At 33.5% G+C, this 14,818-nt stretch overlaps 2 protein-coding genes across 6 annotated transcripts; one reads left to right on the top strand and one right to left on the bottom strand.

Moving 5' to 3' along the window:
* The first annotated feature begins 2,369 nt into the window (after positions 1 to 2,369).
* Positions 2,370 to 9,129, top strand: LOC111895306 (small RNA degrading nuclease 5). Of its 4 annotated transcripts, none has more exons than XM_042898315.2 (15): positions 2,370 to 2,632; positions 4,067 to 4,240; positions 4,550 to 4,606; positions 4,749 to 4,814; positions 4,929 to 5,062; positions 5,162 to 5,271; positions 5,485 to 5,610; positions 5,726 to 5,796; positions 5,888 to 5,947; positions 6,209 to 6,264; positions 6,354 to 6,414; positions 6,891 to 7,158; positions 8,067 to 8,248; positions 8,355 to 8,653; positions 8,808 to 9,129. In XM_042898315.2, exons 2-15 carry the CDS (start codon positions 4,151 to 4,153, stop codon positions 8,929 to 8,931), a joined length of 1,704 nt encoding a protein of 567 aa, XP_042754249.1. In that variant the 5' UTR covers positions 2,370 to 2,632; positions 4,067 to 4,150; the 3' UTR covers positions 8,932 to 9,129. The 4 variants fall into 4 exon arrangements, with proteins under 4 accessions (XP_042754249.1, XP_023747159.1, XP_023747158.1 ...); XM_023891391.3 differs by having other exon boundaries at positions 2,371 to 2,632; positions 4,053 to 4,240; positions 7,011 to 7,158; XM_023891390.3 differs by having other exon boundaries at positions 2,371 to 2,632; positions 4,053 to 4,240.
* A 1,466-nt stretch (positions 9,130 to 10,595) lies between these two features.
* Positions 10,596 to 14,030, bottom strand: LOC111895309 (uncharacterized). 2 transcript variants are annotated; one of them, XM_023891397.3, is made up of 8 exons: positions 13,842 to 14,030; positions 13,553 to 13,751; positions 12,912 to 13,030; positions 12,760 to 12,825; positions 12,479 to 12,676; positions 12,224 to 12,342; positions 11,419 to 11,524; positions 10,596 to 11,308 (listed from the first exon to the last, which is right to left on the bottom strand). In XM_023891397.3, exons 3-8 carry the CDS (start codon positions 12,933 to 12,935, stop codon positions 10,853 to 10,855), a joined length of 969 nt encoding a protein of 322 aa, XP_023747165.1. In that variant the 5' UTR covers positions 12,936 to 13,030; positions 13,553 to 13,751; positions 13,842 to 14,030; the 3' UTR covers positions 10,596 to 10,852. The 2 variants fall into 2 exon arrangements, with proteins under 2 accessions (XP_023747165.1, XP_023747164.1); XM_023891396.2 differs by having other exon boundaries at positions 13,553 to 14,030.
* Between the last annotated feature and the right edge of the window lie 788 nt (positions 14,031 to 14,818).

Raw genomic sequence — 14,818 nt, 5'->3', positions numbered from 1 at the left:
CGCTGTCTGAGTTCGGGATCACCACCTTTTCAGGTGAGTGCATAGTCCCTTTCATGAACATGATTTTAATACAAGTATCGATTGAAGTATTAAATATATGTTTATATGCGAATTATTTGATGTTACCTAAGATACTTGTTAAAGAACATACCTGATTATATATGCTGATTTAGGATAAAGAGTAAACCTAAATTAATTATGAGGAATATTGGGTAGTGTTTTCTTATGAGAACGAGTGAATTTTACTCAGAGAATAAAACCTTAGTATATGTCATTGATCCGAGAGCATGAATTTGACATAGTCATTGTCCCTAGTCCGAGAGTATGGATTAGGCATAATCATTCATCATTAATCCGAGAGTATGGATTAGTCATTCGTCCCTAGTCCGAGAGTATGGATTAGGTAAAGTCGTTCATTTCTAATCCGCGAGTATGGATTAGGTAAAACGGCTAATCTTAGGTCCGAGAGTATGGATAGTCTCGTTGTGAGGATCGACGGGGTGGGATAAGAGTTGTTTATATATATATATATATATATATATATATATATATGGTGAAATTGTATATTTTGTGAGTTTTAAACTATATATATGGTATAACATTGTGGGATTGAAATCCCTATGTACTCACCAGGTTTCCCAACCTGACCCACTCAGTTTATTTATATCACAGGTGTTGATATGAAGTCACATTTCACTGAGAGATTAAGGAGATATAAATCACAAGTGATAATGAATGTAAGATCTGTTTATGCTTATGTTTCGGTATTGACGATGACATCCCAAATGTTTTAAAATGAATAAAAATACTTTCCTTCGGAAGTGCTTTGATAACGTATTTATCATGTTTTACTGGGAACAAATTCCGCAACATTTTTATTAAAAGAGGTACTCTGATTTTTATAAAGCATAAACAAAATCGGTCTTTTCTGGCCGTGAAAATGGGGATGTCACATAAACCCAAAAAGCATAGCAAGAAGCCAAGGTATGAACTTGATACCTTTGGCAGATCATTATTCACTGTCGTCGCATCACTATTTGCACTTCTAGATCCATAAACAGTACCATTCGAACTGGATGTAGAAATCATGGAATTTTGATTCAATTATGTATAAATTGAACTGAAAAGGAAAGAATAAATTGAAGATAATTGGGATGTAATACTCCCATTAGAATCAGAAGAACTAGTTGTACCATTGGGTTGCAAATTTATATTAGCACCACTCCTACTACTAGAGATCCCAAACCTTGAACCACTAAAGATATTCAAGAATTATAGAATAGAAGGATTAGAGGAAGATGATGAAAATGTTACACTTTGGTCCCCAGAGATTCATAAATGTGGCAATTTTGGTTGTGTAATTTAAAACCATAGCTGGTAAGGGACCCACCACGAAAGAAATTTAAATAATAAGGGCCATTCGTGTAATTTAGATGACTGGTTAACGGATGAATGGTTAAAAACTAACAATAATGGTTTAATTGACATGTACAGTAAAAGTTCGATGGTCTATTACGCAAGAAAAAAATGTAAATTGTCAAATCGGACAAAATACATAAGTTTATTGTGCTATATTGATATTAACCCCAAAATATTTTATTAAAAAACTATTATTTTACGGTTTTTATAAAAATAAATTCAAACCTATCCCTATATAAATTTAACTAAAACCTCAAACATCATAATTTAGGGGGTGTTTGAACAGGAAAAAAAGAGGGTGCTTATTGCTTATTGTTTATTCCTATCACAATAAGTTAAGTTTAAGTGTTTGGATAAAATTCTTAAAAATCAGCTTATTGTGTTAGGAATAAACTAAATAAGCTAATTTTAATAAGCATCTCCCATTTGCTTATTGTTTATTGCTTATGCTTATTTCCACAACAAATAAGCTAATCCAAACACCCCCGCTATAAATAAAAATACCGTGAATTGAATTTACATGCTACCTCCACCCGAACCCTAAGACCCTCGGTCTATGCAAAAGCTTTTAAGGGATCCACATATTTAGCCCAAAAATTTCAAAATTAAACACAAAAACAAGCTTGTAACTTTAAAACTTAGGCCCTGTTTGTTTAGCTGTTAATTCATATATGACTTGTTTGGTATCCTTTTAAAATATGAATTTGTTAAATGACTCTTAGGGGGTGTTTGACTTAGCTTTTCACAGCCAAAAGTCTTTTTTGGAAAAGAAAAAAACAAAAGATGTTTGGCAAACTAGTTTTAAAAGCTACTTTTGAAGTTTTTATATAAAAAATTCTAATTTTTTAAAAAAATTAGAAAATCTTTATTTTTATAACTTTTCAAAAGAAACTAGCTAAGCACCCTTAAAAAGTAGACTTAAAAAAAAAAAAAATAATAAAAAAAACAAACAAACAAACGCAGCTGCCCTAAAGTTCTCGCTCTTTCTTTTTTTCTCGAAATCACGCCTCACTCCTTTCTTCTCATCAACACGCACACACAAACCTCCATCGATCTATCGAAGTTGTGTTCCCTCCCCGTCTTCGCAGTCGTCGGCCTCCTCTCCGTCTCCAGCTTCGACTGCTAGGCCACAGCACCTCCGGCACCACCTCCAATTGCTACGCCACAGCACCTCCGCCTCCACCTCCGACGACTTGTGCAACGACTTCTACAGGTAATATCATGCCTTCGGTCTTTTATTCTCATCAACACACACACACACAAATTACTTCTGAAATCAGTGATTACTCAGATGTGCTATCGTTTTCTGATACCGATGATTTTTGCAAGTTTATGTTTCCCTGAATTGGGTAATTTCATAGAAAATTTGTTGTTTTTTTCTTTTATTTTTTCTGAAATCAGATGGAGTATAGTTTTGTTGTTTTCCTGAATTGGGTGATTTCATATAAAATTTGTTGTTTTTTTCTTTTATTTTTTTTGAAATCAGATGGCGTATAGTTTTATGCAATCGCGGGTTTTTTTTTTTCCTTCGTTTTTGCTGTGAAATCTTGTTTCTTTTTGTTTTTGCTTGAATTTTTCTGAAAATCTTGCTGATTTCTTGTTTCTCTTCGTTTTTATTGTGAAATGTTGCTGAAATATGTGAAAAACATTGTTGTGAAATCTTGATTTTTGTTGTTTCTCTTGTTTTTCTACTTTCCAACAATAACAAATGAAGTATTTTTTTTCTTTTGATTTGTTTTTCTAAAATGATGCTATGAAAGTATGCTTATTAATTCTGAAAAATCTGTGAAATCTTGTGAAACTATGCTGAAATCTGTGAAATTGATTATTAACATGTTATGGATTCACTAAATGAAAGTATGATGCTATATCTTGAACATGCGGTGTCTATTAGTGGTGAAGATTCATACCAAGCATTCATTAACATCATATTTATTATGGATTGAAGTAAAGAAATTATGGTTTACACGGAAAGGGTATTTTGGGGAAGAAGTGAAAATTAATTGATTATTAACATGTTATGGATTCACTAAATGAAAGTATGATGCTATATCTTGAACATGCGGTGTCTATTAGTGGAGAAGATTCATACCAAGCATTCATTAACATCATATTTATTATGGATTGAAGTAAAGAAATTATGGTTTACACGGAAAGGGTATTTTGGGGAATAAGTGAAAATTAACAAGAGAATAGAAGATTTTTACTTTTTTAGATATGTTTTAGGTTATCATTGTTTTGGAGCTTTTAATTGTTTTGGGTACAACAATTAAGAAATAGGTTTGTTATTTGTGGTATAATCTTTGATTTTCTTTTATTATTGTAATTAGTTGCTTTGAGTATAATCAAGTAATGATAGAGGTATGTTTGATTTGGATAAATGTTTAATTTTCATTTATGTTTAATTTAGATTTTATATGGTGTTTTTATATTTTTTTTTATAATTATTCAAATAGTTGATTCGGTTATGTTATAAACAAAAACGTTAAATTCAACAAAAAAATAACACAGAAGGGTAAAATGGTCATTTTTATAATTCAGCACTGTAATTCAGAGGTTTCAACCAAACAGTATTTGAAAATTCAGATCTTAGAAATTCAGACCTCTTAAAAATTCAGCTCTTAAAAATTCAGATTCTGCCAAACAGCCCCTTAGTTGCAGCAGAAACCCCCAATACCCCTTTCCTCATCGGCAGTTCAACACCGACGTTTTCTAATAGTCGTCGGAGACCATGGGCTCTCCGATAAACAATTCCAAAGGAGATGAAGTCTGCACTACTAGCGATACAAACAACGTGTTTTTTGACGTCTATGGCCCCCAGGTTCTTTCAGTAATCTTCATTTTTTTTTCTTTAAACTGGCAGATGTATTAACCTAATATACTACTATATGCCCAAAAAGACCGACTTTAATGGCTTATTACTAAAACTGTTGTTATTGTTTCATAAAAAAACATTAAGATTGATAGCTAAAAAGTACCATATTTGGGAGATTTCACAAGGAAAAGAGGTCTAGAGAAGAGCTGAATGACTGAAATAATCGATGGGCATATACTGAGTTAAATTTTGATGTTTCACATTTGCTTCTTTTGGTTGTGGTGTATTATAACTTTTATCGTGGATGTAATACAGGCAAAAGCAGGTGTTGAGTTTAAGACCCCAGAAGCGAATTCAACTCTTAACTTGGAAGTGAGTTTCAATAATCACATAAGACCTGTTTGTTAAAATCTTGTCCCAGAACAAATGCGGCCATAAAGTTTTACAATAAGTTACATAGTTTAGTCATTAAAGTTTAAATGTTTTAAGATTTGGGTTTATGTAAACTTAACAGGATGTTCAGGGGCTTATAACATGGGTACTTGCTGAAGGATTCATGCCATCATGGGTTTTCATTAAGGTTGTGACCCTTCATTCTTTTCCTTTTCTAATAGAGTTTATTCAATGTAGGATCTTTTGCATATAAACAAATGAACAATGTTTTTGTTTAAAAAGATTAGTTTTTCATTTGCAGAATAAGCCTCTGATTCCAAAAGTGGTTATGCTTTATGTCCCTGGTCTTGATGCAGCAATCTACCTCTCACAGTCTAAAATACTACACAGCTTAAAAGAATGTTGTGGCATCCCAAGGGCAGTGTTAGCGCCCAGGTTGGTGTTTTGACATAATTGCCCCTTCACTTGTTTATTGAATATAACTAATAACTATTCTCATAGACTCATAGCAATCATGTTTTAATCTTTTCACAGCTGTGTATCAGATGGAATGCAGACTATAGACGCTCTTCTTACATGTAAGGTTAAGAGAAAAAGAGAAGCAGATACATTTACAAAGAAATCTAGACCTATATCTGAACAAGGTAACAAATTTTTTAAGTTCACTCCAAGGACATTTCGGTCATTTTGCCCCTGTAAAAATGCTATGCTAATGCAACTATTTGCTATACTTAATTTATTTATGGATGATATAAGACATGTTTATACGTATTTGCATAATAATCAAAAGATTTTGGTAGATATTAATTAGCATGTGAAATTGAAATAAGAATAATTGTTATTTGATATTTATTCAGGAACATGGCCTATTCGTGATGATTTGGCATTTTCTGAGCTCATGAAAAACATCCCATTTCCAATTTCCTATTATACCCTTACCACAAAGGAATTAGAAGATAATGGATACATCCATGATCAATCAGGTTACCAGATTCTTCCTCTTGTATTTCTTTGTTTACATTGCTTTTAATTTATCAATCGATAGTTTTTGCTTAAAACAAATGTTTCAGGTCTTAACTTTTGACTGTTTTATTTCAGATTTTCTCTCAACTCTTCCTGCAACATCTGGAAAACCCACCCATGAAATAGTGGGAGTTGATTGTGAAATGGTAAGGATTTTGTTAATTGTTACAAAGATTTAATATAATAATAATTTTGGTGAATACCTTTTCATTTATATTGTTTCATGAAATATTTCAGTGTATCACAAATGAGGGATTTGAGCTTACAAGAGTAACACTGATAGATTTTAAAGGACAGGTAGCTTAAAATTTGAGCTTCCTCATTTCATAATGTTTACATTTAATCATGCTTTAATCTCTTATCTCTTATTATAATAAACAAGTAGCTGAAATAAAATACAAAGTTTATCCATTAAGTCAAAAGAAAACACCTATATATATATATATATATATATATATATATATATATATATATATATATATATATATAGTCTACTGAATTAAGTTTTATAAAACTTAACCTAATCATCTTACAATAAAGTTATGGCGTATTTTTCAGGTTTTGTTGGATAAATTGGTTAAACCAACAAATGCAATAACTGATTACAACACTAGGTACTTTCTTCTGTTTGAATTTCCACATAAGCAAACCAATTAAATCTTTTTATATGTATATAATATTGATAAGAGGTTTCTGTATTCAGGTATAGTGGAATAACTAGTGAGATGTTGAATGGAGTCACAACAACTCTAAAAGACATTCAGGTTTTCCGTTTTTTAAATTCTATTGTCTAGTTTTTTAAATTAATCAACAATTACCAATTACTAAATACTAATTACCATGGTTGCAGAAATCGCTAATCGGCCGCTAATCGGTGGACTAGCGATTAGGGATTAATCGGCTAGACGGGGATTAATCGGGGACCATTAATTATTAAGAAAATTATTCAAAATTTTATAAATCTAATTTTAATCCTACAAAAAAAATCTGATTAATCGGCGGTTAGGTCCGATTAGGGCCGAATTTGACCTGCGTTGACCAAACCCGATTAGGTCCGATTAAGTCCGATTAGGACCGATTAATTCCGACTTTGACCTGTGTTGACCAAACCCGATTATAGTGACCGATTAGCAATAAATCTCATCGGTGGAGGTCCGATTAGCGATTAATCGCCGATTAATCGGCCGATTAGGCCGATTTCTGCAACACTGCTAATTACTAAACCATGGTTTAATTTCAGGAAGAGTTTCTACAGATAGTTAATAGAGAAACGATTTTAGTTGGACATTCATTGGAGAATGATTTATTGGCTTTAAAAATCTGTCATAATTTGGTGATTGACACTGCTGTTTTATACAAGCATTCGCGAGGTGGGACCTACAAAATTGCACTTCGTGTCCTCACAAGGAAATTCCTTGAGAGAGAAATACAAGGTTCAGGAAATGGACATGATAGTATTGAGGATGCAAAAGCTGCTATGGATCTAGCCTTTTTGAAGATTAAAAATGGTAAAAAATTTTAAAACTCTTGTACTCATTTTTTATTCTTTCTTTTAACTATGTATCAAATATATTGTCCCGATTACTTAGACCAATTTAATCAGACATATTAGGGTTTTATGGGTTTAGAATTTGGCCACAAAAGTTTCTTATTTTAGACTTTGGCCACAAAAGTTTGTTACTTTAGACTTTGGCCACAAAACTTTCTTATGTTGGCAGATTTGGTTCCTAGACTTTGATACATTTGCACTTTCCACCCCCTACTTTGTAAAATGTCAGTTTTACCCCTCTCAAATCTGAACACCTACATTTTCCACCCCTTTACCTTTTGTATACTGGCAAATTTGCTTGTTTGACATGTTTGGTCCATACATAGAAAGTAAATTACAAGAACGGTCCCTGTAATTTACAGAATAGGTCCCTGTGCAGAATTATATTTACAGGAATGGTGTGTATGTTAAAAAAAATACATAATTCCCCTTCCTAATATCAAATTTACAAAAGTGAGGTTTGAATTTGTTCCCTACATAGAAAATAAATAACGAAAAGAGTCCCTGTAATTTACAGAAAAGGTCCATGTGCAGATTTGTTTTACAGAAAAGGTCCATGTGTTTTAAGACTTACGTATGTTGGCAGGTTTGGTCCCTGTGTAGAAAATAAGTTACTAAAACTGTCCCTTTAATTTCCAGAAACGGTCCACATTTTAAAAAAATTACAAAAATGGTCCTACCTAATACAAAATTTACAAATTACACCCTCGCAAGGCGGGGGTAATATCACCCTAATTTTATATAAAACAAAAGTGTTAACCTATCATTCTTTTGGTAACTGGCAATGATGAGATCTCATAGTTTGAAAAATTTTCACTATAGTTTTTATGTTCAGTATAATTTATCCACTTGTTTTTTTTGAAACAGGGCCTGATTTTGGTCGACCTCCATCATTTACAAGGAAAAAATTTCTTACAGTTTTGGGTGACTCTGGGAAGGCCTCATCTTTTATTGATAATATATCAATAGTGAAAAGATATGCTTCAGAATCATCACATTCCATTCCTGTGACTTGTGATGATGAAGCTCTTTCGAAAGCCATTAAAGAAGTACTTTACTTATCCTATAATTATGGGCTAAATGCAATAAATAACAATGTACTTACATTTACATATGTATTGGAGGCTATTACTTTAACCATTTAATTAACCACAGGTAAAAAACGAGAAAGTACATTTTGTGTGGGCCCAGTTTACAGAACTGAGTAGTTATTACAAGAAACAAGCGGATGATGACGTGGCATTGAATACCAAAGTGGCTGAGATGATAGCTTTGCTTACTTGTAGTAATAACAAGTCCAAGGCTAGAAAAAGCATCAAGTACACAGTCACACCTGATTTGAAGCAAGTTCTTAATCAATTGAATTCCAAAATAAAAAATATTTACTCCAATTTACCTAACAATGCCATGCTAATAGTTTGCTCAGGTCATGGAGACTCTGCAATTGTTCGAAGGTACAATTTTTTTACCCATACATATATTGTTTTTACCTATATTGGTAAGAACAAGTCGAAACATATATTTTTGAAGTAGCATTTATAGTAAGGGTTTTTATTTTTTTAATTGTTATTTTGTTATGTGCATGTGAATGTGGATGGATGGATGAAGATTGAGGAAAATGCTTGCAGAGAAGGCGGACATAAACATGCCTCGGGAACATCTTGTAAAGGTCTTGGAAGAGTTGCAGGCTCAGGCTGAAGTAGGTTTGTGTTTTGTTGGGGTCAAACATTGATTGTCAACCGGTCAACATCCGGCCCTTTTGGTGTTTTAATTTTGAGGGTGGGTGAGGTTGTGTTCTATAGAAAAGCTTAAATTAAATTTGGATATTTAAAAAAAAAAGTGTATAATAGCCCTTGAATTGTGAAGAATGATAACTGTATCCATGGTGACTTGTCATTTCCATGAAACAAAACTTGCTCTTCGGTTGTCAGTATTTTTGCAGAAAAAGAAACATGTGGGGGTTTTGGTTTTTTGTGGGCACTTAACTCTTAGGCTGGAGGGAGTGGCCCTCGCTAGGGACTCGCCTCCAGCTCACTAAGATCGCCAAAGCCATTCTGTCAAACTCGCTAAGGTCATCGCCAAAAGTGGCTCGCCAGTCATGTAGCGAGAGGAAAGAGAGAAAGAGAAGGGAAATGGATTTTGATTGGCTTGCTGTTTTTTCTTTTTCTTTTATTATTATTATTTTTAAATAAAAATAACACAATATTTGATGCTACCACTCCTTACTAAATGTTAAGATTAGGTGCTAAATGAAGAAAAATGAATTGATAATTAAAAAGCTGACGTGCCAAGGTGCTAGGAGTGTTACCACTCTTTTAGCCTTATGTGTAATAAGACATGATGACATATTTTCCCTTTTTCTCTATTAATCATTATAACATAATTTCCAGCTGTCAGCATGCGTTAGTAAAATATATAAATGAGAAAGGCAAAGGCAAAGTAAGTTATTATCTTCGCCTCTATAGCCTTAACTAATGTCTGTTTACACTTTACACAGGATTTTTCACAGTTTCTCCCCATTTTTGCATGTTTCTTAGGGAGGAGGGAGTCGTTCCCACTGAACCCACTGTCACATCAGCTTTTCTCTTTGATTTTTCTGAACCCACAACATACAGAAATCCTATCTTTTTTAATCCATTCAACCCACTCAATTAAAAAAAAATACTAAACAACTAAGGTACAAGAGAAAATGAGAGAGAGAAAGTAGAGAGAGATGATGAAGTTGGTTCGTGAAACCAATTAAACAACCCGTCGAAGAGGGAGTGGTACCGGCGGTAACTCTATTGCTAATTAAGATTTTATCTTGATTATTTTGTATATATATTTTTAATTAGGGAGGAGGGAGTCGTTCCCACTGAACCCACTGCCACATCAGCTTTTCTCTTTGATTTTTCCGAACCCACAACACACAGAAATCCTATCTTTTTCAATCCACTCAACCCACTCAATTAAAAAAAAATACTAAACAACTAAGGTACAAGAGAAAATGAGAGAGAGAAAGTAGAGAGAGATGATGAAGTTGGTTCGTGAAACCAATTAAACAACCCGTCGAAGAGGGAGTGGTACCGGCGGTAACTCTATTGCTAATTAAGATTTTACCTTGATTATTTTGTATATATATTTTTAATTGAGTGGGTTAAGAAAGATAGGATTTCTGTTTGTTGTGGGTTCGGAAAGATGGAGAAAAATCAAAAAGAAAAACTGATGTGGCACAGTGGCAGTGGGTTCGGTGGGAACGACTCCTTCCTCCCTTAGTCAAATATGCAATGAGATGTCGTTCTAGAACCACAATATATCATGTAGCATATTTAACAAGATAACATGGTTGCATAATATGTGTAAGTTGCATAAAATGGCAAATAATGACAATTTATCATATAAATAAGCATTCAACAATGAGTCAAAAAGTTGTTATACATTTTAATCTAAAATGAACAATTTGCATGTTTGTTTGTTACCCAAAAAGGGCTTTACAAGCTTTCTAAGACTGTTTTGAAGGATGAGAATAAGGACACGCACACACAAGAGACAAGAGATGAGGAGGGGAGTCTTTGTCCCACATTTTTATTTTATCTCATTCACTCGCTACCAGTCTAATGCATGCCAAACACACGGTACAAACAAGGCTTTCTATTTCTATGGACCTAAAAGTCTCAAGTGGCCCCCGACAACATAGAGAGTGAAGCAACTCCATTATTATTATTATTATGCAACAGTTGTCTCCAAAAACTGTTCCATGCCCTCAAAGGCAAAGGCCTTATACTTATCCCCCCTTCAACCACATGTTCCTTCATTTTCTGATTCACAAACAAACCTCTTGCAGCAAAACCCATAAGGTCAATCCCAAAGCCTTTGTAAGAAGATTCAACCTTAAAATACTCCTCGTGATCCTGTTTATTGCTATTATTATCATTATTATCATCAAAATGTTGAACAACATCGTCGGTTTGCACTTGAAGTAACTTGTCAAGTTGTGCTTTTAGTTTAATGAGACGATCACCAATCCTTGTAGAGACAACATCGTATAGATTTCCCCTTGGAACAGTGTTGTCCTGTTCCAAGTCTCGTACATCTTTGAAGTCGATTGGATCACCCACAAGTACCGTCACCTAAAAATTTCACACCGATTAGAAACATGAATAGTGTTTTTTGCAACAGGACAACACATGACAAGACAAACAGAACATGACATGACAGAACAGGTTGCAAATATTTGTACCGTTTTGCCAACCCTAGGAAACGAGGCTCCAACAGGCATCATCTCTTGCATCCCTGCATGCACAAATGGAATAACCATCGGGGCATTGTCTGCATCCAAGATTAACCTATGGAAGAATTTTCAAATTTAGTAAACAATTATGGCTAATTCAACTTTAATTCAAAAATAACCCTTTGAATGAAAAATTATAGCAACCAAGATTAACAATGTGGAAGAATTTTCAAATTTTTTGTGTACTTATAGCATAGTACATTCATTTCTTCATATTATAGTACTTTGAATTCTCTTTCTTATAGGATACCATGCTTTGAAAAAACTATCCAATTATAGCAGTGAAAATTGCTTTGTATTGGATGACATTGTTATAATTTGGTAGATTTATTCAAAGTAGAATGTTCTATGGTAAGAAATGAAAGTAGGATGCTATAATATTATAAACAAATCAATAAAAGTACCTTTTCTATTTCTTGCATTTAACCCTTAGGCCTTAACCATATTGAGTATTGGATAAAGACAACAAAAAGGCGACAATTAACCATATTAAAGTCAGACAAACAATAAAAAGCCTTCCACTTGAAAACTAAAAACTAAATGGTTGATCATGAATTCTTGATCACCTCACACACAGTCTACCTACACTAGACTTCCCTTCCCTAATTGTTTTGTTGGCTCTACCCTTGTTTGATAGTTGCTGATTGAGTCAGATCTGACTGAGTCATACCAGACCCAGTCTCTTACCACACCCAGTAAGAAGATAAGATTAGGCCTTAGGCAATAGGCATATAAGAGAAAATGAGATCCTAACCTTGCAATGCCTCTCTTTATAGAACCCATAGTTGATCCACCATCTCGGGAACGACTGCCTTCAGGGAATATGTGGACCCACCCACCTCTATTTAGTTTTGCAATGGCAACATCCATACCCTAACCAAAAATTAACCATATGAGAATGAATGCATCTCCAATTAGATGTTTTTTTGATAGGTCAAGTATAACTAATCAACCCCAGAAAAGAAATTAAAGGATCATTGCACAAGGAAAAAAGCACGTGAACCCATACCTTCTGATAAATTCCTTCACCACGAGAGACAGGAAGAACTTTAACACACTTAAAAAATGCAGAAGTGAGTGGATTACGGAAGCAACGATCAGTAGCACAAAGTGTCCATCTCAAGTTACGAGCATCCAAAAGAAGACTTTTAGGAAGAAGTGCAGCAATAACCAATGGATCATCCATGGAAGCAATATGATTGCTTACCTACATTTATTAAACAACCCATTCAAGGATATGTAGAAGAATGATGAAAAAACAACATAGCACAATGTTCATCATTGGCTTACTGTGATAAGTGGTGTCTTATCAGGTCTGTTGAGCAATCCTTGTTGTAATTTTTCACCTCCATATATCTGCAATACAAAACAAGAACTACTTCCAGCATTTGTTTTTGAGGTGATTACAAATTAGGAGACTTAATTGAGATCATTTCATTTACCTGGACATGATTTAGTCCATGCATGAAAACATGGCAAACATTTCCAATAACAGGAACAGCAACAGCCTGAAGTATTTGGGTAAGAACTGAATCCTCTTCTGTATCAAACTCTTTGCTAACTGCAGATTACATATTAAAAAAAACACAGTTGATTTACTTTTGCTAATCATATGTGCTAGATACAGAAAAATGCACTAACATCATGACATGTACTCTATATCTAGAAGTTTAAAGGAGTGTTTGATTTACTTTGCTAATTATATATAGCTTCTTCATCACCTTCACAAAATCAACAAGGATTGTGTACTGTTGTTCATGTGTTAATCATATAGGTTTAGCTGATAGATTTATAAGCAAATGACTTCAACAATAATGCCCATTTTCACTACCATAAAATGAACTGCAATTCTTGTACACAAGAAATTCTAAAACGATTTCATATATCTTGAACATTACCACTTCTGATTACACATGTGTTCCTTATGTCCCACATCAATTCATATACGCAGGTATCACCTTAGGTCAAGAAAAAAATTATTGCCATAAAATAAGATTATCTTACTGATTCTTTCAATTCACGCAGATAAAAGTGAATTATGGATACAGGCAGGCAATTCAATTGTAGTAGGTTTTAGCCGAACCTCTTTTACGGTATAAAGTGGAAGAAGTGGCTAATGTTTGACTTCGGAAATGGCGAAAGCGTTGAAGCCAGGGTTGCGTCGCAGAGGAAACGTACCCACTGGACCTATGTCGGCGACGGTGTTGGTCGACGACGACTCGGAAACGATCTCTGAGGCGGTGTTGTAGACATAGCGCTCTGTCTTTCCACCGATCTTCCTTCTGGAACCAACGACCCTCCATCGTTATCAGATTAATGCTCAGGGAAAGAGTTAGGGGGGATAGTGCACAGGAAAGTTGAGTGAGACTGACCTTTTAGGTTGTTTGTTTGGTTTTTTTCTTAGGAAAAAAAATCGTTTTGCAGGTAAACTGCTTGTAAATACTGAGGAAAACTAATCGTTGATTCGTTTCACGGAATAACTCAAATTCTGGTGTTCTACTTTATGAACGAACTGTGTCGGGGCGACATGTTACCAGCCAAACAAATAAAATCGATAGCCTTGTTTGGTAACCAATATGTTTGACTAATAATATCATGCTAATTACGTAGTATTGATACGTTAACAGTATGAAATTTTGAAAATCATGGTTGTAAAGTACCAATCAATTCATATATATATATATATATATATATATATATATATATATATATATATATATATATATATATATATATATATATATATATATATATATATATATATATATATATATATATATATATATATATATATATATATATATATATATATAAAAAGAAATATTAGTTCTCATATTTGCATGTTTTAATTAGAATAAAAAATAAAAAGTCTTGGAATTTATAAACTAACACATTGATTAACAGATTTCTTAATACTTATTTTTTAAAAAGCACGGTGATACAAAAACACATGACGCTAAAACTCAAAAGGAATACTAACTTCTCATACCTTGTATTATTTCCATTTGCTTCCTCAGGCAACTTGTTAGAGGTGGGTCTCTTTTAATACTTTTAGTCGTTTTCAAAAGATAAAATACTAACACAAGCAAGTGAAGCAACGACCAATTGCCCACAAATTCAACTCATATTCAAGTATAGGTATATATTAGTTAAAATTTTTGGTATATACCAAATACCAATATGTACTAACCAAATTTGTTGACAGCCAAATTAGTTGGTACCAAATGTACTTGGTACGATACTAGTAATTAAATTCTTATGTCAACTATAGTTCGTTCGGTACACGGTTTAGAGAAACCATACCAATTCCATCCCGGGTCAAGTAGGCTACTCTGTTAAAGGCTTGGGG

Source organism: Lactuca sativa, chromosome 9 (assembly GCF_002870075.4).
Source record: "Lactuca sativa cultivar Salinas chromosome 9, Lsat_Salinas_v11, whole genome shotgun sequence".
Classification (NCBI taxonomy): domain Eukaryota; kingdom Viridiplantae; phylum Streptophyta; class Magnoliopsida; order Asterales; family Asteraceae; genus Lactuca; species Lactuca sativa.
This window is presented reverse-complemented; position numbering and strand designations above follow the sequence as displayed.